Here is a 25,744-nt window from a genome sequence, read left to right as displayed (position 1 = left end):
TATGTGGATTAAAATATGAATAAAATAAAAGTTTCACTCTATTCAATAACCTCAGAGAAATTTAAAGGCAAAGCTGAGTGTAGATTAAAATATAATGAAAGTCAAAGTATATTGTGTTATTTACATTCTAAGGTCTTATGATGCAAGTAATGGGGTCCCGTCTGCTAGTCTGCTTCCTAAACTATCACTGTTTATTTATTTATTTATTTATTTATTCATACATCAGTTTAAGAGAAGGGTAGAAAGAAGGGATCAACGTATATAATGCTTTATTAGGATACTAGCATTCTGTTCCTAATTGAAAGCTCTTTGGTACAGACGCTATAGTCGCTGATTCACTTGTTTTCCTTCTGTCTTTATTCTTTTGTCCTTTACAAGTCGAATTTTCAGCAAGCGAAACCCTTTTGCTTAGCTGGTTTCCCCATTTCTGCTCTTGATTTTTCGCGTATGAATTTACATTTCAGCCCACAAATTTAGAGTGAAGAAAATGTTCAATAAGAAAACAAGTGTGTAAATACTCAAAATACTTCAGCATTATATTTAATTCAACTCCTGATTGTTCTCATATGGAACACTCGTCACAAATCATTCGATTTGTTGACATACAACGTGATTCTGTTCAAGTTCGGAAAGCATTTATTGATTTCATCTCTGTCGAAGGAAAGACTGCTGAGAGTATTTCTGCTGAAATACTGAAGAAACTTCAATGTGATAGACTTGGTATTAAGATTCCAGAGGCCAGTCTTGTGATAATCAGGCTACAATGGCCGGGCAATATTCTGGAGTTCAAACTTTCATACGGAATATAAGTCCTTTTGCAATTTTCGTTTCTTGTAACAATAATTCATTGAACCGTTCTGGCGGTGACTTTGTTGGAAGCAATGGAACGTTTGTTGGTATTTTTCTCTATATCTACTCACCGATGGAATGTGCTGCAAAATCACGTAAAGATTGGTCTGAAACGTAAAAATGACACTAGATAGAGATCAAAAACAGAAGCTTTAAAGGCATTTTCTAGTCAATTAGATGAAGTAATTGATCCGTTGAAAGATCTGCGTGACACTTCGATTGAAACGCTTGATACTACAGGAGATGCTGGTCTTCTTGCAAGCATCCAGTTATTTAACTTCATCGCTTTACTATATTTCTGGTCTTCAAATCTCTCATATATTGATCGGATCCAAAAATGCCTTCAATCTCAGTATATGAGTTTCAATCAAACTCTTATTCAGTTACAGAGCCTGGTTAACACCATTAATATCTGGAGACTTGAGCTGGACAAGGAAATCATATCCACAGCTGAAAGAAGTTGCAGGGCATGAAACATAACTGTGCGTACACACAGTAGAAGGAGATGCATGTTTGGAGAAGCAAAGAATGAAACCTGACTGCACAGGCCGAAGTGAAGCGCTCTATCAATGAAATTCTAGTGAGATGAGACAACAAATGTATGATCATTTTACTCAGATGCATGACCTGAATGACAGATTTGAATTCCTGTGTTCTACGGTGCAGCAGCTAGATGATGAGAGCGAGGAAAGGCTAAAAGCATGTTGCTCTGATCTGGCTTTGTTCTACTCGAATGACCTGGATGGCTTAGAATTATTTCAGGATTGTAAGGATTTAATCCGTTCACTAAGGTGTGCTCAGAAAGCTAAAGAGCAACTTGACTTTTCACCACAAGGTATCCTGAAATATGAATCTTCAATGGGGCTTGAAATTTACTAAAGTTTGGCAACCGCTCTTCAGATTTTGATAACACTGCCCGTATCTGTCGCATCATGTGAAAGGTTTTTCACCAAAATGAAATTGATAAAATCATACTTGCGTTCCACAATGAGTCAGGAAAGATTCACGAATCTGGCCATTCTTTTTATTGGAAATGAAATAGCATCCACTGGATTCTGATAATATAGTTGAGACTTTCGCTGCTACCAAAGCAAGGAAGGTATCATTCTGAATGTTGGTGGAACATAGGCTAATATGGTAGTGGAACTACTGTCGAAAGTAGTTTCATGTTTCAAGTAAAGGCAATAAAAATACAAAAGTACCAAAAGAAAATGAAATCTTTGTTTTACGTCCCACGCTTATGCTGATTAGGCTAAATGGGACGGTGATGATGAGAAATGAATGAAAAGGTGGAATGAAGAAAGTGGGAGGAAACAGGAGATCCCCGAGAAAACCCACGAGCACGGTGTTTGTCCACTACAAAGTTCACACGGCGCGAGCTGGGATCGAACCAGGGACCCAAGCATCGGAGGTGAACGCTCTACCACTGAGCCACCGCGCCCCCTAAAGTACCAGAAGAGTAATAAAAAACTGTCAAGATTTGTCAATTGACTGGTGATAGGTGGTAATGAAAAGTAGGATGGTATAACCCGTAGTAGAATTCTGTGCTCACATATTTAATCTATAATATCCCCAATTATTCCATATATTCAGGATTTTTTGTTATAATATATTCTAATACTAAGTATGTTAGTAAATGGTAATGGAAATAGTCATATGCGACAGAATATAAACATGACTGAATTATTAAATATAAAATATTTGGTCTAGGAATTAATTCGTGCGGGTGGACAAGGGATGCCGCAACGAACGGAGCGTCCCACAGTTCCGTGTATCCACACATGTGTTGCAAACCCCTGTCATCGCGTATCGTTCGTAGTATAGGGCAGTGGATTAAAGCGTCAACAACACCAGTTTGTAGTTAAGTGAACATGGCGCAATTTGTGCCTGATAAAGTGTTTTTGCGGGGTGTCCTGCTGCATTACTTTAACATGCAGAAAAGTGCGACTGAAAGTCATCGTATTTTGGTGGAAGTGTATGGTGACCATGCTCTAGCTGAGCGAACGTGTCAGAAGTGGTTTGCACGGTTTAGAAGTGGTGACTTCGGCTTGGCAGACCAAGAGCGAGCTGGACAGCCAAAAAAATTTCAAGACGAAGAATTGACAGCATTGCTCGAGCAGGATTCGTGCCAAACGCAGGAACAACTTGCAGCAGCATTAGGCGTTGATCAAACAACAGTCTCCAAACGCTTGAAAGCCATGGGAATGATTCAAAAGATGTCACATTGGGTTCCACATGAATTGAAAGACAGAGACGTTGAAAGACGAAAAACAATTTGCGAATTGCTGCTTCAACGACAGAGCAGAAAGGGGTTTCTGCATCGAATTATTACGGGTGATGAGAAGTGGATCCATTACGAGAACCCTAAACGAAAAAAGGCCTGGGTGAAACCAGGTGAACCAGGTCCATCACAACCAAAACGAGATATTCACTGTGCAAAGGTTATGCTGTGCATATGGTGGGATATGAAAGGTGTGGTGTACTATGAGCTGCTGCAACCGGGTGAAACTATGAATGGAGAACGTTATCGACGACAATTAATGCGTTTGAAGCAAGCTCTGGCCAGAACACGACCAGAATGGGAGAACAGACATGATAAACTTATTGTTCAACATGATAACGCTCGCCCACATGTCGCAAAACCGGTCAAAACCTATTTAGAAAATGTCGGATGGGAAGTTTTACCCCACCCGCCGTATTCACCAGACGTTGCTCCTTCGGACTACTACTTGTTCGATTGCATGAACAACGATTTGATTGGACAGCGGTTTACTTCTTCAGAAGATATCGAAACATGGGTCTCTGACTGGATCGCTTCCAAGGATGAGGACTTCTTTCGCCACGGAATCCGTACATTGCCTGACAGATGGACGAAAGTGGTGGCTAGCGATGGACAATATTTTTCTTAAGGTATTTATGTATTTTGTGTTTGTACTACAGCTTCAATGTGTGCGTACCAACCGCACGAATTAATTCCTAGACCAAATAATATAATCATAAAACAAGTGCGAAATCTGGAAACAATAGTAAAAAAGACAAGCAGGAGAGAAATATTCTAGTGCTTAACTATTCATTGATATTTCGGCAAAAGCAGCGGGACTAAATAGATCGTACATTATCACTGGAGAGAAACCGAATGTTAATACTAAATGGGGCTAATTGTAATCTAACGTAAATTCAGACAGGTGAGAAACTATGAATAAACTTAACCATATGAGAAATTGCGCAGGAGAAACACCAAAGGCGAGAACCGAACAAAAATATTCTAGAAAACAGAGCTTACATTTAAAAATCGCATCGGTTATATTATCATTTTCAACTTTTGCAATATCAGCTCATTGTTACGTTTTGTACGTAAATTTGTCTCTAACTGTATTATTAGGAGCATTACTTCCTCTATTCCATCTAATTACAGTACGCGTTGATACTACGATAGTATACGTGTAGGACAAATTCCGGATTCTTGAGGTAACAACGTTTTGTTTGTTCTTAAGGCTAAATATTTTTCAAAAGCTAAAAATGTTACTTTTGCCAGTTTTTCGTAAGTGAAAAGTGATAATGAAATGTAACTTAGCACAGTAATAGATAATGTTATTCTACACCCGAAAATACGAATCGGAAGAGTTTTCAGTGTTGCCATGCATAGAAATTACAGTGTGACCAGAATTTGAATTACCCAAAGATCTAGGTTATGGCAGTGACTAGAAAGATGAACTCAACAGCAATTGATGACTTATCATGTTGTCTGTGTTCCTTGTTAATTACTTTTTAAATAATATTTGTATTTTAATTCTACTGTTTATTAAAAATTATTTATTTTGTACTCTTTATTATTTATTTTGTACTCTTTGAGTTTATTTTCTAGTCGCTGTCATAACCTAGATTTTTGGGTAATTCAAATTCTGGTCACATTGTAATTTCTATGGATGGCAATACTGAAAATTCTTCCGATTCGTATTTTCGGGTGTAGAATAACATTATCTATTAGTGTGCTAAGTTACATTTCATTATCACTTTTCACTTACGAAAAACTGGCAAAAGAAACATTTTTAGCTTTTGAAAAATATTTAGTAGTCTGCCCCCTTAAGATTGTTATTTCTGTTGTGGGTTGTCGTTTCCGTTACACTTGTATCCCTAATCCTTTCTCTATCGTGTCCTTTGTTTAAAAATGAAGAAAAAAGAAAAAATATGCAATGATAATCGTGGTCCAGTTTTATTTGTAGATACCAGCCTGAAGGCGGTTCTAAGCATTTAAAAAATAGACAGGGATGCTGAATGTCAACCCTTTTTGTTTAATATACTAGCTGAACCTGCGCTCTCTACACAGCGCATCATTCGCATATGAGCATAAATATCATTCTCATTCCTCACATCTGTACATGTCCCTTTACAGACACAAGTGAAAAAAGTCTTGATTTAAAATAAATGGCAAGGCCTATCATAAAGAGGACCTCAATATTTCGCACCGTTTGCAAGATTTAAGCCTACTTCCGGTTGGAGTTTCTAATTCATGTATGACCAGTGTTTTCTTTCTTTTTCCATGCAGTATGTAATAAGCAAATGTATTACAGATTTATTTTACTGGTTAAACTGGAGAAATGGTTATCGTTCTTTTTTCATTATTATTTGGCCATGAAATAAACGCCCGAGACATATGCAACCCCTATATACAACAGCGTGGTGTTGGAATGTATTACGCGTAGGATATGGTGCTTTAGTTTTTTTTTTTTTAATTTCAACGCTTCCATGCGTACCCTAAAAAATGTAATAAAGAAATAACGGCCATGTTTGTAAAATATTCAATTAGAACTGGACAATCTACGCAAAATTTCCAATCGATCAATGAAAACGTCATCTTTCTAGAGCCTGTAGTTTCCGAGATCTCATTGTCGAAGAGATTGGCCAGAAACATAAATTTTCACAACATATAGTTTAAAAGAACTCGGAAGATGGAAGCACAATTCATGTGCCTTGATTTTAGAGAAGGCTTATTAAAATACAAAGGCTTTGAAAAACAAGTTTATATCATAAACTTTATGTAAAAGATCAAGTTAACTGATTTATTTAAAGTACTCGTACTTAAAATGTTTGTCTCTGTTAAACGTGAAATCACAAATGAAAGATTTGAAAGCTATAGTTATACGTTGGAGCTCGGGCGCTTTTAAAATAATCATCCGGTAGATCGCTTTGATTTTTCATCCGCTCATCTTCAGCCAGACGCTAACCACCCGCTGAATATTCACAGACCACTAACAGTGACTATAACACCTGACGATATCACTTCAGCCATACGAAGGAAACGTAACACAGCTCCAGGCATAGGCTCCATCTCTTATCGCCACATCAAAGAGAGTCCATACATAGTTCTGTACCTTCTCTCACTCATCTATACTTTCATCCTCCGTTCTGGATTTATACCATCCCACTGGAAGACGTCTAAGATCCTGATGTTCCTTAAACCTAATAAGCCAGCCGACAGTGTCCCTTCATATCGCCCTATCCAACTGACACCTGTATTCAGTAAAATTCTCGAAAAAATCTTAGTTCAACGTCTACACGTCCATCTTACTCATTATAATCTTTTACCACGTTCACAAGCCGGATTTCGTCCAAACTACAGCATTAATGATCAGTTATTACGTCTCCTCAATCACATCACCAACCATTATAATACATATCACGACCATCTTGTCTTACCTTATTTGATTTAGAGAAAGCATTTGATAAAGTATAGCACGCCGGACTTATGTACAAACTTTTGAACTTTCATCTTCCTATCACCTATATCCGATTTATCTATAACTTTTTGCACTGCCGCCTTGCATACGTTTCTATTAATAACACATTCTCTCATCCTATATTCCTTTACTCTGGCGTACCCCAAGGATCTTCACTCTCTCCTCTGCTTTATCTTCTATATGTAGCCGACTTACCAGCATTGACTCCTAACGTTCCTGTTTTCCAATATGCAGATGACACCGCCTTTCTAGCACTCGGCAAAACTGTTCATCAACTTAACATTTCAATGCAGTCCGCAATAGATTCCTTCGTTAACTGATGTGAAAAGTGGCGCGTCAAACTAAACGTTCTGGAGACCCAAACTATAGTTTCCTTGCCCCCCAAAAAGCGCACGAAGGTTCACCGAAACCCCAACCTACTTCATCTCACAGTCGATGATACCCGTCTTCAACTCAGTAAATCTGTCAAATACCTCGGCCTCACCTTAGACGCACATCTTACCTGGAAACCACATTTACAGGACGTCATTGCCAAAGCTTCAAACCGTCTCAACTTATTAAAACGTCTCACAGGTACTACTTGGGGTCTCAGTTCTACAACTGTGCTAAATACTTATAAGGTATTTTTGCGTACAGTCCTGACATATGCTAACCTGGCTTGGATCACTGCGCCTCCTTCCTTCTACAACAAATTGAAGATTTTGGAATGCCATGCCCTTCGCATTGCATACCGGATAAAACTGCCCAGTCCGACATACGAATTGTACGAAAGAACGCCTTTTCCACATATTCTTTTTCATTTCGAATCTCTCCGTTTCAAATATATCGATAAACATCTGCATGAACGACATCCGCTCCTTATAGACACCATGAACGCCCACGTAGACTTTTCGATTTCAGCTCCTATCATACATACACCGCTATCTCTTCTCTTCACGTTCTACCATTACACTCTACCCCCAAACCACAACTATCTCCCCTTAGCAGAAGAATTGAAGACCGACGATGTCCAGCCCTTCATCTGTCCATCATTCGCACTGTAATACCTCTGTCACAAATCTGGGCTTCCTCTTGTCTTTCATCAATGCTTGGAGCAGCCCCCAAGCGAGAAGATTAACCAACATCTGTTAACTAACATAAGCCAGTGACGTATTGTCTTTTGCACTTCACAACATTACATTTCGCCTTTTTCATCTCCATCTCATGATTGTGATCATAAGATCACAATGTTCAACCTGACAATATTAGAAATAAATAATAAATAAAAACTCCCTCTCTATAATTATCCTACCGTCTTTCCTTAATTTTTTTGTTTATCCCTCCTAAGTAAGTATGATACTATCCCATAGACCAGCTACAACTACTTCTATATCCCCCTATTATGCCACCACAAACCTTCCCATAGAGGGCGTAACCCTCGAGCGGGTAGCTAGCTCCGGCTAGCAAAAAAAAAACGCTTTTAATTGCTATTGTAGCATTTTAATAGATAGATAACAATAATAATCATAATAATAAGTATGTCCAAGAAAGTTGAAATTTGGCTTAATACGGGAGGCGAACCACCCAGGCTGTTTGCCGGAATAAAACTCGGATTCCTAACGCCAGAAACGCATATATTAACGGCTTAGCTACGAGGTGGCTGATACAGAAATAAAGCAAATTCCAATATTTTTATTTTTCGCTCACGTTTGAAATTGCTGTTATTGCAAATCACGTTTTTAACAAAACTGTTCTAACTACAAGAGTGAAACTTCAACCCAAACAATGGCAAACCACTATGTATAGACATAAAAAAATAACATATTTAACCGGAGTGACATGGGATATACATAAAAACTCATCCATGTTTTTTCTCACAAACCCAAACGCTCCCCCCCCCCCAAAAGAAAAGATAGGTTTATTGCATCTCTCCGGTCCGGTGCATAATCGTAGCAGATAGGTTAAAATTTCATGGGACTTCGTGCACACTATAGCAACAGCAAAGTATATGGGAAGGAACGGCAGAAATCCGATAAAACGCGGTGTTGGCGTGTGCCATCACGGTAGTGAAAGAAGAATTTCTTTCTGTGAACACGAATGTTTCTCAACGAGATTAAATAAATAAATAATTTAATAAAAATTAAATACTTCTAAGGGAAGAACACAGCAAATGAATGAAGAGGTAGGTAAAAATTCCAAATTGAAATACAGAGCTGTGAATTTCAAAATAAATAAACCATTATCATACTTAAAAATATGTGGTAAAAATTAAAAAGAAAACGTTGTGATAAGACCTTTGTTGTACTCTCAAGAGAAGATACACACATCGTCTGGAAATTTGAGTCGATAGAAAGCTCACAACTGTGAGCTAAAACAACCAAATTTAAAACGAAATCACCACATAAGTGTAAGCTAATGAAGTTCAACAAAAGAAAGCATACGGTAAATTGTGGCGGTGATGGAGGGCGCAGTTACCGTCATGTAAACAAGTCCGTCCACGCTTAAGTTTAACGGAAGCGAGAAGGTAAGCCATGTCGGTGATGGATGGCGTAGTTGCCGTAATATAGAGAAACCCCTGCCTATCATAAGAACCATGTTCCCCTTGCTAACACTTTTATGTATGTGAAAAGAAGTAAAGATCGCCAAGTGTGAGCGAGTGGGAAAAGGTAAAGTCGGCAATTATGAGCAAACGAAAAAAAGTCGGCAATTATGAGCATATCGAACATTCCACATAAGACACTTGTTGCACTCTCAAGAGAAGATATATATATATATATATATATATATATATATATATATATATATATATATATATATATATATATATATACACCTCATCTGGAAAGTACACAACTGTGAGCGAAAACAACTAAATTTAAAACGAAATCATCACATAACTGTAAACTAATGAAATTCAACAAAAGAAAGCATATGGTAAATTGTGGCGGTGATGGAGGGCGCAGTTATCGTCATGTAAACAAGTCCGTCCACGCTTAAGTTTAACGGGAGCGAGAAGCTAAACCATGTCGGTGATGGATGGCTTAGTTGCCGTCATACAGAGGAGCCCCTGCTTATAATGAGACAAATGTACTATTTCTGGGAACAGACACATTATATGGAGGTGTATGCCACGTGTACTTGTCGGTGATAGTAAGACTACTGTGGTATCTGGTGTCACGGAGGCAGTACGGACTGGGGTAGGGAATTGACGGACGAGGTCGCCCCTGTGTAAAGTAGGTTCCCTTTAAAGATCTCGCCCACACTTGCTGCGAGGTTCTTCCATCTCCTGTAAGTCCGCTTACCCGCAAAACACGCGCGGGTCAGACATGTGCACGTGGGAGGAATGATCAAACGAATGGCAGTAAAAGGCGGTCCGACAGGGGGACATGGTCCCCCTTACTAACCCATTTATACATGGGGAAAAATCAAGTAAAGATGTGGAAGTGTGAGTGAGTGCGAAAAAAGTAAAGTAAAAGTCGGCAATTATGAGCAAAAGTCGGCAATTATGAGCAAAAAGTCGGCATTTAAGAGCGAAAAAAATAAAAATAAAGCAATAGTGGCCTTTTTTTTAAAAATATTCAATTAGAACTGGACAATCTTCATGACATTTGCAATCGATCAGTGAAAACGTCATCTTTCTAGAGCCTGTAGTTTCCGAGATCTCATTGTCGCAAGGATAGGACACATACATATAAATGTATTTTAAAAGAGCTCCATAGATGGCAGCACAATTCTTTTGCATTTATTTCGGAGAAGGCTTATTAAAGGCAAAGGCCTATGAACAATAATTTAAAACGATAAACTTTGTGAAAAATATTTCTTTAAGTAATTTATTTAAAGTACACTCTTTTAAAAATATTTGTCTTTGTTATAAACATGAAATCACAAATAACCGTAAATCAAAGGTATGAAAGCTGAGGATATAGGTTAGAGCTCGGTCGCTCTAAATTATTAATGTAGCATTTTAATAGATAGATCCCAGATTATAATCATCTAAACACACACACCAACTGGAAAGTGGGAATAGCAAACAAAGAATAATTATGTAAATGAATGTCAAAAATAGAAGTTTATAAATCACGATTGTTTGGAAAGGGGCCCTGCCTACTTCACTGGCTCCGGGCCCCAGTTTGCCTTACGCCGCCACTGCATATATATATATATACAGTGGACTCTTTTTAATTCGAAGTCCAAGGGGACACGAAAAAACTTCGAATTATCCAAAATTCAAATTATCCAACAACATTCATTTTCACATATATAACAACAAACAAACGAAATTACTGCGCATCAAAAGCATGTTCATATGATTCATATGGTGTAGACTTTACCTTTAAAGCAGCTAGTATTTGCTGCCGCAAACTAATACCGCAAACTAACAAACGACATTTACTCCACATAATTCAAACTACGTGTACAATGGAAAATATATTTACGTACAACACTACAGCATACATTGTATAGCCCAAACAATTAAATACCAGTAACAATTCCGATATTCTGTTCTCAGTTTTAAGAAGTCGTAAACCTCATTTGCTTAAATTTGATTGTTTTTGTACGTTCAATAAATCTTGAATTTCATGTATTGCGTGGAATACAATAATAATAACATTTGGTTGACTTTATCAATAATTCATCTTAAATTTTCAACCAATTTTGAAACAAGATGAGATTGGCACACATTCTCTATCTTTACTTCTTCCCCAACTCACCTTCATCTTTATCATTACGTAGATTTTCTATTTATCTTTTGTATTACTCTTCCCTATGACTGCATCTGGATAACTGAAAACACGTTAAAACTGTATTTCTCTGTTTGTATTTGTCCAACATTAAAAAATTTCAACTGTATTTACTTCGAATTATCCAAAACATAGGTTCAAAAGTTCGATTTATCCACGATTTTTTACTATTGTTTTCAATACAGTTTTCAAGGGGAATGGACTTCTGTTCGAATTATCCAATATTTCGAATTATCCAAGTTCGAATTAACGAGACTCCACTGTGTATATATATATATATCTTAGTGTAGAATTCATAGTTTTTAGGACCATTAAGCTGATTGGTAACAGTCCCGATGACATTTAACTCCATGTTTATTTAAGAACCGGCATCTGAGCTGGGAATTAACAGGAACAAAACCTAGACATTGCTTCCTATTATTTATTTTACTCAGTTCATCACATTTTGTGACAGGGCAACGCCGAAGGGATCTCTCTCTCTCTCTCTCTCTCTCTCTCTCTATATATATATATATATATATATATATATATATATATATATATTATATAGATACACAATAAAATTTACGAGAGAGGTGCAGCCCCATGAATCTGTACAAACATTAAGAGTTTCAACTGGGAAATTCTTGAGAATTCTTCGTATAGCTCTGATTTAGCCACTTCCGACTACAATTTGTTTGGACGAGTCCCAAAGAAACACCTCCGTGCGGAATTTCAATACACTGGAAGAGGCACAGCAGGCTACGGTTAACTGGTTAGGGAACCTGGAGCAACATTTCTTTGCAAAGGGCATGGACGATTTGCTATCACCGTAGAATCCATGTGTTCCTGTGTCAAATGTTAATGTAATACCATGTGTCAAACATGATACAGTTTCATATATTTATCTTTGCACGTTTTTCAGTAAATCGAAAATTCACCTTACTTTTTTATACACTTTTGTGAATATATATAAATGGATGTATATATGTATGCATGTAGACTACGTATCTATGCTCCAGCATTACTCTAGAACGCCTGGATGAATTTCAACCAACGTTGGAACAAGGAGAGACGCACCTAGGGTTTGGGCGGGAAGGCATAACCGATTTTATTATTATGGTCTATAATCATGTCATATAATTTTACAACCGATATTAGTGTCGAATCAATAGTTTTAGATGAATCAAGATACATTCTCAATACCGTTTAAGTCCAAGTTCAGTCCCCATTCGCATGAGGGTGATAAAAGATGAAGATAAAACGCCCAAAATGACCGAGATTAGTGTAGAATCCATAGTTTTCGGGGTCATGGGAAAACGACTGACACGTTTGAAACTACTTTCGAAACATGCTACGCACTTCAAGCTTTGTTTTTATCACGTCACTTTGATTGAGAGGCTTATTCTTGGGGGGAGAGGGTAGAGTGTTCAAAATTTATACCAATAGTAAAGTATCTTATGATTTTTTGTCATTACAGTTTCATTGAAATGTATATCCTAAGGGGGAAAGGATTATAATCTTTTCCATAAATCTATACTTCCGTGGGAAAAACGGACATTTCAGCTAATTTTACAATAAATGAACATTTAATGTTATCAATTGTTAACATAGAGTAGCAAATACCTGCACATGTTACTGTAAGCTATATTTTTCGTTCCTCCTTCTGTATATTTCATATAGAATTCGTCTGAATCGAATTCTCACACGAAATTTTGCACCTCGTTATGGGCATCTTAATAAACCACCCCAACCCTTTTTCTTCTTTTCAAGTTCAAATATCAAAAAACGCTGAAACACTTTTTAATTATTTTAAATGAAAAGTCTAAGTGCTGAATGTTCATGTCTTTGCAAACTTAGAAGACTCCGAGATATGGACATCCTATTAGAACAACTACAACCTCATTTCACACCTTTCACCTCTAATTTCCAACCACAATTTTTTTTTTCGTTTCTGGACAAATATTAAACCACTGAAACTATTGTTTAATTATTTTGAATGGAAAACCCAAATACTAAATATCATGAAATATCAACATTTGTTGGACATGATTTGAAATACATGTTATTAACATTGGTAAATTTGGAATTTAAAGTTCCTTTTCAACATCGAACCTATATGAGATGTGAACCTACAACTTAAAGTGCGATCCAAACCACATGAGTTCTCATTCGGAACCAAACCCGGTCTCTCCACCAAAAACGTTTACGCTACCATATTCGCAAGAAGGAGCTCGAATATATTTGGAGATAATGAATTCAAAAACAAATGAATAAATTTCGGATGGCAGATACCAATTTAAATGCTTTGTAAGATTCAAGATTTTCTTTCTTTCTTTCTTTCTTTCTTTCTTTCTTTCTTTCTTTCTTTTTTCTTTCTTTCTTTCTTTCTTTCTTTCTTTCTTTCTTTCTTCTTCTTCTTCTTCTTCTTCTTCTTATTATTATTATTATTATTATTAATATTATTATTATTATTATTATTATTATTATTATTATTATTATTATTATTATTATTATTATTATTATTATTATTATTATTATTATTATTATTGTAACTAAATAGACGCTCTTTTCAGTAGCATGGGTGCCGATCCTCGGGGCAGTGAAGAGCTAAGGATGTGCAGGCCCCCAGAAGTTTGCTTAGGCCCCATTTTTGTATTAAAACCCTCATTGATGTCTTGTTAGACGATATCTGACAATGAAATACACATATTTGAAAGTCCCCCTCAACAGAAAAAGAATAAAATAAACAAAAATTGGCGCGTCTATTGAGTAGTACTATTTTTAAAGATGATTCATCATAATCGGATATCAGACAGAAGTAACTATAGTGATTTGAGCCAATTACAACTCTCACAGAAGTTCAAAATGTATTTGATGAATGAACTGAGGAGGTTTCGTTTATTAAAATCCTTTCAACAAAATTATTGGCCTGGAAGAAAGTAGGAGATTTTAAGTATATCATAATTCATAAGTTTTGTTATTTTTCAGAACCAGAAATTCATAGAAATATTCATTTTTTTTTTCCATAACAATCTCTCTTCACTTCCAAAAGGTCAAGAAAAGTAAAATCAATTGTTTTACTTTTCATTCAATTCAATTGCTACGAAAGTTTGTTGCGGTAACCAGAGGAGTATGTTTTATCTACGAAGAAGAGATGAAATATGTTAAAGTACTACTGTCATTGTTTATAAGTAAAGTCCCCTTTCAGCACTGAAGCTATATGAGACATCAACTAAGAGTCTGAATCATCGTAATGTGTTAAAATTTCAAAACTCTTCCCTCGGGGATCTAACTCGGAATTTCATGCACCAAAGACACACAAACTAACCACTAGAACAACAGGGGGTACCTAAAGCAGGCTACCGTAGATAAATTGAAGCAGTGCAATGGTAAAGATGAATTCAATTATGTAAAGATGAATTCAAAACTGACGTGTCTATGTTAATACGATAGTGATGTTATAATAAAAAGGGATACATGAAATGGAAACATTTCTTACAGCTTATTATCACTTCATCAACTTTGATACTAATAACAAAAGACGAACTCCCGCATCAAATGACGAAGCTCATTTCAGAATTCGAATGAACATAATAACAAATTACTGTGAAACTTAAACTTCCGAGATTTAACTTCTTAACGCTAGTAACACTCATCCCGTAACCGTATCTCTCTCTCTATCTCTTACAAGAATGCCGATCAAATTATTATTGAAGAAAAGCAATCGTTTTATACTTCTCATCTTTTATTTTTATTTAGAAATCTTATTTGCTTAACCGGACCTAGCGGCAAGGTAATTGGATAAGATCAGGAAGCCACACCCATTGCCGTGTTGCATTGTTCGGCTCTAACAACTAATTACTAACTTAAGAAGCGCTTTGTACTCGCAGTTGAGATAAACTCATGTCCAGTATTTTTTTTTCATTCTTTTTATTGCAGATCAGTCATATAAAATCATTCTTTGTTAGATTTTATCCATAAACGTAAGGGTTGGATGTTAATTTATCCGAAGCTTGTCTTTTTAATTCAACTAAAGAATATCATAATTGTTTAGTATCTTATTTTTTATGATAGTAAACAAGAAATTCTAGTTGAATTATTGTTTACGAGCACTATATATATATATTTAGTATGTTCATTAATGGTTTTAAAGTTTTACAAATACTGTACTGACACTGAGCCTTCTATACGGAACACAAACTTAATTGAGTTTTAATTTGCATACATAAAGGAAATACTATGTAAACCCATTTCCAAGTTGAACTTGCGAAATGTTAACTTACACATGGGATAATATGAAATGCATCATCTATTGCAGTAATTTCCAATTGAATGCCTCTGATGCCACAGTTTGCTGCTCCGTTTCTGAGCAAACGATACGGGAAGGAAAAAAGTTGCAGAAATCCTGGCGTTGAGAAACAGTAGTGGTGACAGGGAAATGAGGATGTCCATAGCGTAGTCGATGGTTTTACGGGCATATTACACATGTATGCATGACTATGTCAGTGGCGGCGCTGTTATCGTAATACTAGGGGGCAAGAGGAGAGGCAAGAAAAAATTTGGGGAGGCTAGGCAAGCAGACTTGTTTTGCTTTTATTATTATTATTATTATTATTATTATTATTATTATTATTATTATTATTATTATTATTATTTTATTATTATTATTATTATTATTATTATTATTAAACTAACTAACTAACTATATGGCCTATGGAACCCGGAGGTTCAGTGCCGCGTTCACAAAAGCTCTCCACTGACTTCTATCCTTAGCTAACTGCTAATAATAATAATAATAATAATAATAATAATAATAATAATAATAATAATAATAATAATAATAATAATAATAATAATAATAATAATAATAATAATTATTATTATTATTATTATTATTATTATTATTATTATTATTATTATTATTATTATTATTATTATTATTATTATTATTATTATTATTATTATTTAATTCTTAGCTTCTACCAATCCAATTTATTTCTGACTGCACAGCTTTATGCTTGTGTGTAGGAAATGAACATCTGCACGTTTCTGGGGGCGGCGGTAATTTCGTCACCGGAAACTTCGTCACGGTAATTTCGTCACCGGTAATTTTGTCACCAAAATATTACCATATAGGTAATTTCGTCACCGAAAATTTTGTCATGATAATTTCATCACCAGTGTCTTTTAGAACATAATACAAGTACAATGAATAAATCGAAAACGTTTTTGAAATTGCTTTCTTTAATCTTCAACTGAAGCAAATCGAAATATAAAATAATAATAATAATAATAATAATAATAATAATAATAATAATAATAATAATAATAATAATAATAATAATAATAATAATAATAATAATAATAATAATAATAATAATAATAATAATTATTATTATTATTATTATTATTATTATTATTATTATTATTATTATTATTATTATTATTAAATAAATAGTCACATATTTTGTATATCGTATTTGAGATACAAGGACTCTGCTGTTGATGGAGGAATGCAGTTTCTGAATTTCACTGAAGGCAAGCTTACTGGATTCCAGCATAAACAGCAGTTTCGATAAGGTGGAAACTTTGATTTGTTTTTTTTCTTTTCATACCTTTCGATTACTTTTAGAAACAATTTGACCTCCGTTTCCAAAGTCTCTATGCCGCATTTATAGTGCACTGCTAACGACAAAAGGATTACAGGTTTTAATAAATAGTCACTACCGGGATCAAAGTACTTACTCCTTTCAGAATCGAACCATTATCAGTAAGCCTGGCTTTTAGTTCAATAATAATTCTGTCTAATATGTAAAAATAAATCATTGTTTTCATAATCGTCATTATTCTTTTTTCACTGCTTCTCATAAAGGTTGCAAACTTCTTGGAGAGTTTTCGAGCACGATCACCAGGACACACTTGCCGAAACGCAAATGCTATTATATTCCGCAAATGCTCTTGATTTTTGTATAGTTTCCTCAAATATTCCACACTCATTTCAACGAACTTAAAAAGTTCGTCACTGAATTCTCTGTCTGTGTGTCTGTCCGTCTGTCTGTTATTTGCGATTTTTTCAATTTTGAACCCTGCATTCGATAGAGCATCAAAAACTATTAGAGAAAGTGATTAAATTTTTCGCGTCACTCTTACCGTTCCCGAGATATTGGCCAAAAAATGGCCGACTTCCACAGATTTAAGGAGCCATATCTCGGGAACCGTAAGTCATAGAGAGGTGATATTGGTTTGATCAATATCTGAAAGGATGGTAAATAGTTTGGAACCAAATAGTGATTGGTGGCCACTGTCCAACTGGCCACTGGTTTGGCCAATGGTCACCAATTAATATCGGTACCGAAATGTTTACCATCCTCTCAGGTATTGATTAACACCAATATCATCTCTCTATGACTTACCGTTTCCGTGGTATTGGCCAGAAAATGGCCAATTTCTAAATATTTAGAGCCATTTCTCGGAAACCATAAGTTGTAGAGAGATGATACTGATGTTGATCAATACCTAAGAGAATGGTAAATATTTTGGCACCAAATATTAACTGGTGGCCATTGTCTAACTGGCCATTGGTTTTGCCAGTGGCCAGTTGGATTGTGGCCATCAATTATTATCGTTAGGGATGCGCACGAGACAAGATTTCTTGCTGTCTCGTCTCGAAAATGTGCTGTAAAAGTGATGTCTCAACTCGAAAAATGTATGTTTCTCTATTAGAAGAGCCGTGTCTCGACTCGAATTTTGTCAGAAAAATCCTGTCTCGACTCGTCTCGTGCGCATCCCTAATTATCGTTACCAAAATGTTTACCATACTCTTAGGGATGGATTAACACCAATATTATCTCTCTATAACTTACCGTTCCCGTGATATTGCGCAAAAATGGCCAATTGCTAGATATTTAAGAATCCGTAGCTCGGGAACCATAAGTTGTAGAGAGATGACATTGATGTTGATCAATATCTAAGAGGATGGTAAATATTTTTGTTCCAAATATTAACTGGTGGCCATTGTCTAACAGGCCATTGGTTTGGCCAGTGGCTAGTTGGATAGTGGACATCAGTTAATATCGGTACGAAAATGTTTAACATTCTATTAGGGATTGGTTGACACCAACATCATCTCTCTATGACTTACCGTTTCCGTGGTATCATCTCTCTATGATGGCCAAAAGATAGTTCCGATTTCAGGAGATTTTAGTTACCAAAATGTTTACCATACTCTTAGGGATGGATTAACACCAATATTATCTCTCTATAACTTACCGTTCCCTTGATATTGCGCAAAAATGGCCAATTCCTAGATATTTAAGGAGCCGTAGCTCGGGAACCATAAGTTGTAGAGAGATGACATTGATGTTGATCAATATCTAAGAGAATGGTGAATATTTTGGTACCAAATAGTAACCGGTGGACACTGATTAACTGTCTATTGGCCAACTGGTCACCGTTCCCCAGATATTGGCCAAACGTTTTGAATTTCTAGATATTTAAGCAACAGTATCTCGAGAACTGTAAGTCATAGAGTGATGATATTTTGTTCATTTTTGCAAGAAAAAGAAGGTGTGGATGAAAAAAAATACTTCTACATCTAGGAACAATGACAGTTATCCTTCCAGCTTCATCTCTCTATTCTTTTTAAGTTCGTTCTGGCAATGCTCTTGGAACATTTTCAACTGTTTTTCTTTTTCTGAAATCACTGAAATGGGAAACTAGAGCTTCAACAAGCGTGATAGTTGTTGCTAGATCACAGTCTGACTTTTGAAGGTAATCTGATAGGATCTTCAGAGTGACAAGAACATTGGAGAACAAATGAAGGCAGAAGATGAAAATAAAATCAAGTCTTTCAATTAGTTCAGCCATATAGCTATACATGATTAAATCTGACAAATCCACCTTGTGTTGCAGATTCGTTTTAACTCTAGAACCTTGGGAACGTGTCGTTCCTGTAGTTCAATGAAAACTGGATGGACAGTAGAACGAGATATAAAGATATACAATTGCTGAAGAACAGTGAAGAAAGCGTCAACTTCCTCTATTCCTCGGCACACGTCCACTATCACCACATTTAATCTGTGGTTGTAACAATGAACATACAAAGCTTCAGGTATTTCTTGGCGTAAGAGAGTTTGCACACCTCCTAAATGCTCACTCATCACTGATACACCGTCGTAACTTTGTGCAATACAGTTGCTTTTGTCGGGGCCACACTCAGGCAACGAATTTTTCATGTAATTCACAAGATCTGATGCTTTTAAAGAGGAACATGTGTGGCATCCTAAAAACCTTTCATACACTATGATCCTGTAGTAATATCAAATAACAATGGACAACTGTTCTTTTTTACTGATATCTTTTGATTCATCTGCAAGGATAGCGAAATACACAGACTGGTTCACTTTCTCAGCTATTTCTTGCAACACAATTTTCGCCATGATTGTCAGCAGTTCGTTCTTTGTGGGTGATGCGTATAGTCTCCACTTCGTATTACTTCGCAAGTCATTGAATTTTGCAAGAATACGTTCATGGTTAGCGGTGAATTGAAGTAGCCAAGAAATTGCCTCTGTTAAAACTTTCCGCACTTTCATCATGTTATCTTTGTGACATGTTGTGGTTCGTAGTCAAAAGTAGGATTTCTGCTAATATAGTACGTGTTATCTTCGATTATTATTATTATTATTATTATTATTATTATTATTATTATTATTATTATTATTATTATTATTATTATTATTATTTATTTATTTATTTATTTATTTATTTATTTGGATCAGAAACTTTTCTCAGAGTGGACTGATCCGACTTTCTTTCTTTCATCAAACGAAAACTATCCCATTTTACCATGCAACTATTTTTATCCATAGCTTTCTTCCAGTTGTTATAATCTTTTTCGAACAAGACGGATTTTTCAGCCCCTACTGAAAAGAACCGACTCGCAAAACAAACAAACAAACAAACAAAACACTAACCAAGGAAATCATGAATACCATCTTGGGTGAAAATGGCGCTATCATTGTCATACTTCGTTAATGGAAAGTTTTTGAAAACAGACTGTCTTGGTTTCTCAAATGGGAAGGACGCAATGTCTTTTGGTCCAGAAATGTTTGTTACTGAAGACTCTTTATTCTTATCAGTTTCTTCTATCCTATTGACATCTTCCGAGACGGACTCGGAAAAGCCTTCTTCCGACGACTGATAGATACTTGAAAATCCTTCTTTTGCTTCGTCATGATCCCAATCAAATGAGACCACCCTTGGAGCTGTCGCACCTGACTGTTCTTCAGTTTGTTCTACCTACAAAAACATTATATCAAAATTTCAGTTTCAGTTTCAGTTACCTCCCTTACGGGAGATTTATAAAAGAAGTCCCGGCCTTAGAGCCCAGTGGACTACGTCACTATATTTGTTTTAATTATAAATTGTTTGAAATAAGAATATGTACTAAAATGACAATTGCCAAGATAGCCGAATTTGCCTGGTTTAAATATAATTGTTTATCACACTATTAATGTAATAAAGAAGGATAAGCGGCGCATGAACATATTGAAAATAGAAAACAGTATATGAAGATTGTAACAAATAATAAAATTGTCCAAATTAATGAATTGTAAATAGTAAAAATTGAATAAAAAATTAGAGCAAAGCTCCCCAATACTTACAGTAGTGTTTACAGCGCCATATCTTATCTATATCAAAATTTATTAAATAGTTTTGATATTCAAAACCAAACAAACAATCAACTAATCGTCGTTGTGTTGCAAAAGAATACGCATATGGTGACAAAACTATATGCAGAACATGCATATGCTGACAATGGTGAAATTTTACTTGACAGACAAAACCGCAGGATGTAGTTAAAATAGCACTCACACCAATACCATTCAATTTTTGGTATCTCAAATGCTTACATACATATTCTGGACATACCTAGGGAAGCTACAGAACTTTCGATAAAACTTTGGTTTCACTAATAAGAGCACGTAGAAATATTTAATAACAAGACAAACAGCTTACTGCGTAGTTACGAGGCCTCAATCAGCTCGCATATTTTCGAAATACACTCAGCCCTAGCCAGAAGGCATTAGGTTTGGCAACATCGCACGGAAACAAATGCTCAATTGCATTCTAACCAGTTCCTACTACTACTACTATTATTATTATTATTATTATTATTATTATTATTATTATTACTACTACTACTACTACTACTACTACTACTACAACTACTACTACTACTACTTTTACTATGGATCTGTATAAGTACAAGGGCAAACTTATTTTAAGGAGAGAAGTTTAATGAAAATTTTAAAAAATAATCGTTAAATCACTTTTTCAATATTATTTTAATCTTATTTTAACGAAAGAAGTATTATAAAAAAATTTTTAAAGTAGTAAAAAAATCTTTCCTAAAGCAGGACTTGAACCCATGCCAACAACGATTTTCCTTACTAGTATGTTGCGCTAACTCACTCGGCTACCAGGACCGACACCACCTGGCGTTTACTTTGTGGTATATGTAGGTCATGACTCGTGATCGCGATATAAACGTCATTCATTTTTCCTACATTGTTGCCAAGCGTAACCCCGTTCACAATGCCTTCTGGCTAGAGTTCAGTGTATTTCGAAAATATGCAATCAGCTCGTGTCACGTAGCAACTTCCGATATGCCTTTAACGTTGAGTTCCGCTATAACTTTTTTTTTTAATATAATGAATATTTTCATGATTCTTTTTGCTATTCATAAAACCAATTATGAAATTCTATTATTTGCAGAAATATGAAGGGTGGTGTGTTCATGTTATTTAACTTTGTAACACATATGTGGCTGCAGTTTTTCAATAGTTAGCAATAGACGGAAGTACAAAGAGATTGTAAAATGTTCAACGTTAAACACGAAAACATGGAAATACTCAGTGGTTATCCATACTCAAAAGAACTTAGTTAATTAGGGATCAGAACCAGCATTAAAGAATGCGTTAATGAACAAAGGTAGCTTCTATATCTGTAAACACGTCAATGAATAACAAAGATTTCAATGTCATATAGATTTTAGTGGCCTATTCTATAACACCAGTTTGCGATCATGAGTTCACCTGTTGTACATAGAAAAATGGAGGGTGAAGGGGTCGAGAAAAACTAGGGGTCGAGGGGAGGAGACACGTCCCCGGTGAGATTGACGCTCGTGGGTCCCGAGCGTTACCAAGAGGATACGTCCATAGGGACCAGGCGCGTCAGCAACTGTGGGTATACGCATAAATAAAGTGGTTTACTACGGCTAACTATAAGTCACAGTACCGGCTCGGGAGCCATTGTTAGGGAATTTGGGGGAGATACCAAATGCCACTCCAAATTTGTCCCTTAGATTTTAGAAATATATGCCCCCACGAAACGGAGAAAGCCAAAGAGAAGTACATGGAGCAGATATGTGAACAAATAATGGAACTTTAAAGGCGCGGCAGATATGATCTGATGTACCAGAAAGCACAAGAATTTCGAGGGACAGCTAACAAAGTTATACGAAGATTTGGCATCGAAGATCAACAAGGTAATGTAATTACTGACCATCAAAGAATCCTTAGAATCTGGGAGTAATACATAAAAGATCTGTATGATCAGAAGAACCGACCAACAAATATTGCGATCGAAGCAGAGGAAGAGGTGGATGATGATGAAAACGGACCCAGTATATTGAAAAGTGAAGTAGTACAACCAATCAAAGACATGTGAAGCAGAAAGGCCACTGGAGACGACTACATACCAGTAGATTTGCTCAAGGGATTAGGAGACAATGCAATGAAAATGCTGACTTTACTTATTAACAAAATCTATGTGAGTGGAGGATTTTCTTGATGTTACAATGATTGCATTGGTCAAGAAAAAGCAAGCAAAGAAGTGCAGCGATCTCAAAACCATTAGCCTGATTTCCCACACTGGAAAGATTGTTTGCACGCATACTGAACAGGCGGCTGGAAAGTAAGATTGATGAGAGGTTAGAAGAAGATCAATTTGTATTCCGGAAGAGAAAAGGCACCAGAGATGCTATTGGATTGATGAGAATTGTATCAGAAAGAATTCCTTATGTAAATTTGTGCTTTATCAACAGGCGAAAAGCTTTCGACCGGATCAATTGAAGAAAACTTCTGGAAAAACTTAAAGGAATCGGAGTCAACTGGAGAGATCGATGACTCATTCAAAACCTGTACATAATGCAACGAGTGAAGATTTGGTGGAGATTTTAAGATTGGAGGGCAGATCATTAACAAGATCAGGTATGCAGATGATACGGTTATAATAGCTAAAACTGAAGGAGGACTACAGGAGTTGATTGACAAAATAATTTGATACTGAAAAACTATATGAAATGAAAATCAACATCGAACAGTCGAAAGTTATGAGAATATCCAGTCGAAACACACCCTTACGGATCAGAGTAGAACAAAGAAAACTTAAAAAGGTTGATAATTTCAAGTGTCTGGGAAGTATTTTGACGAGAGACGCTTACTGCACCAAAGAGATCAAGTTAAGAATTGTCATAGCTACAGAAGCATTCAACAAGAAAAGATCACTATTAACTAGTAGACTCAATATTGGCCTTAAGAAGTTGGTCAAGTGCTATATATATGGAGCATAGGACTGTATGGTTCAGAGACTTGAACATTACGGAAGTTAGAGAAGAAATATTTAGAGAGCTTCGAAGTGTAGTGTTGGAGAAAGATGGAGAGGGTAAAAAGGACAGACAGAGCAACAAAGATGTTTTAAAACGGATAGGAGAGAAGAGGACACTTTTATTCAGCATCTTTCGTAGGAAAACTAATTGGATTGGACACATCTTGAGAAGAAATTGTCTCCTCCACACCACCATAGAAGGAAAGATGAGAGGGAAGGGAGGAATATGAAGAAGAAGAACACAGCTGATCCATGATTTGAGAAATAGGAGAAAAAGAAAGCTGAAGATCGAAAACAGTGGAAGAAACATTTCCAGGACCAAATCTAAAATTGAAAAAATCTTATTAGTCCCAGGGCCTGCAGAAAGGGCAGAATACTTAATAATAATAATAAAATGGTATGTATTTGAGATTTTGTTGGTGTTAATCGACATAGTAGCTACACGTATAATAGCTTTCTTGCGTATTTCGCGTTGCATTGCTGTACGCAAAATTCTGTTAAGACAGAAACAGAATGTGGCTCTTATCGTTAATTTTTCGTTCCGTTAACGAAACCATTACGTCTCGTCCAAAAAATTTTCACAGAATTTTATTTACACCCAAATCTCTTTAAGCACTTTGAAACTTCCTGTTATAAATTCATCATATTTATGAGTGATGCAAGAAAAGCAATTTGACCTGGTAACATTGTTGCAATGGTGGTCAAGACTTCAAGACATGGTTTAATTTAAAACTTGGCGGTGTTGTATAGTGACAAAGCGTTTGTTATAGTTACTTTAGATTTATTAAAAAGTTAATATGATGAGTGAAAGTAAGGTGAGAATTATAATGTCAACAAATGTTACATACACTTATTATTTGTAGACCTTACTTAAAACATAAATATGTGTGCAGGTTAACTTTAAAGAGACCGGTAGAAGTAATTGTTCAGTTACATGTCTTTCGCTACTCTCAGGAGATGTGCAATGGTTGACGTATCACTGCTGCTATTAGGCACAGACAAAGTTAAAGGGGACGATTATAAAAATAAGAATACTGTGTGCTACAAGAATCTCCGCTTAATGTGCACATTTGCATCTCCTGCAATTTCCTATTTGTATTAGGTATAAATAAAGGGGATATGTTTAGTACAAGGGGTACAAAAGCGCGTAAAAAACAAAATTTACAGGAGAAATGAGGGATGCAAGTACTTAGACGTAACATAACGTAACCAAATCTAACCTAACCTAACAAACTAACGTAAGCTAACCTGAACTAACGTAAACTGACGTAATATTAGCTAGAAATAAGCGAAATTCTATCATTTTTTGGAAAATTATGCGGGACTCCTACACTAACATAACATAAACTAAACTAACCTAAACTAGCCTAACCTATCTTAAACTAACCAACCCTACCCTAAACTAGCCAAATGTGAACAGAAATTGCCACAATTGTAACATTTTTTTTTTTTTTAGAGAAAAGTGCTGGAGCCCTTCTGCTAAACATAGGCCAAATAAAGTTGAAAGAAGTCCCCACAAATTTAACTGTAAATAGTTCTCTGCAGGATAATCATTTAACGCTTTGAAATCTACCCCATATGTGATTTCGTATCTGTACTAGATATACATACACAAAATTTCGTACTGGCTTATTTTCGGCGCACCATTAGAAAGAATTCTTTCATTAATTGTCTTCCGGATGTGTGACATAAAAACTACAGTGCAAAAACACAGATCACGAAATTCACAAACAGTGCCATTAAAAAGCACGAATACTATCTAACGGAATCAGAGCAGAGCGTAGT

At 35.8% G+C, this 25,744-nt stretch overlaps 1 protein-coding gene across 1 annotated transcript in view; it reads left to right on the top strand.

Moving 5' to 3' along the window:
- Nucleotides 1-24,631: 24,631 nt before the first annotated feature.
- The window catches only part of LOC145675930 (HAUS augmin-like complex subunit 1), a 39,040-nt gene continuing 37,927 nt past the window's right edge, over nucleotides 24,632-25,744 (top strand). Inside the window, exon 1 of the mRNA XM_081746739.1 lies at nucleotides 24,632-24,774. Within this exon, the coding sequence (XP_081602865.1) occupies nucleotides 24,757-24,774 (18 nt within the window). The 5' untranslated portion in view covers nucleotides 24,632-24,756. The remainder of the gene's footprint in view (nucleotides 24,775-25,744) is intronic.

The sequence above is a fragment of the Thermobia domestica genome, chromosome 2 (assembly GCF_964235325.1).
Source record: "Thermobia domestica chromosome 2, izTheDome1.hap1.1, whole genome shotgun sequence".
Classification (NCBI taxonomy): Eukaryota; Metazoa; Arthropoda; class Insecta; order Zygentoma; family Lepismatidae; genus Thermobia; species Thermobia domestica.
Note: the sequence above shows the minus strand (reverse complement) of the source record. Positions and strands in the feature narration are given on the sequence as shown.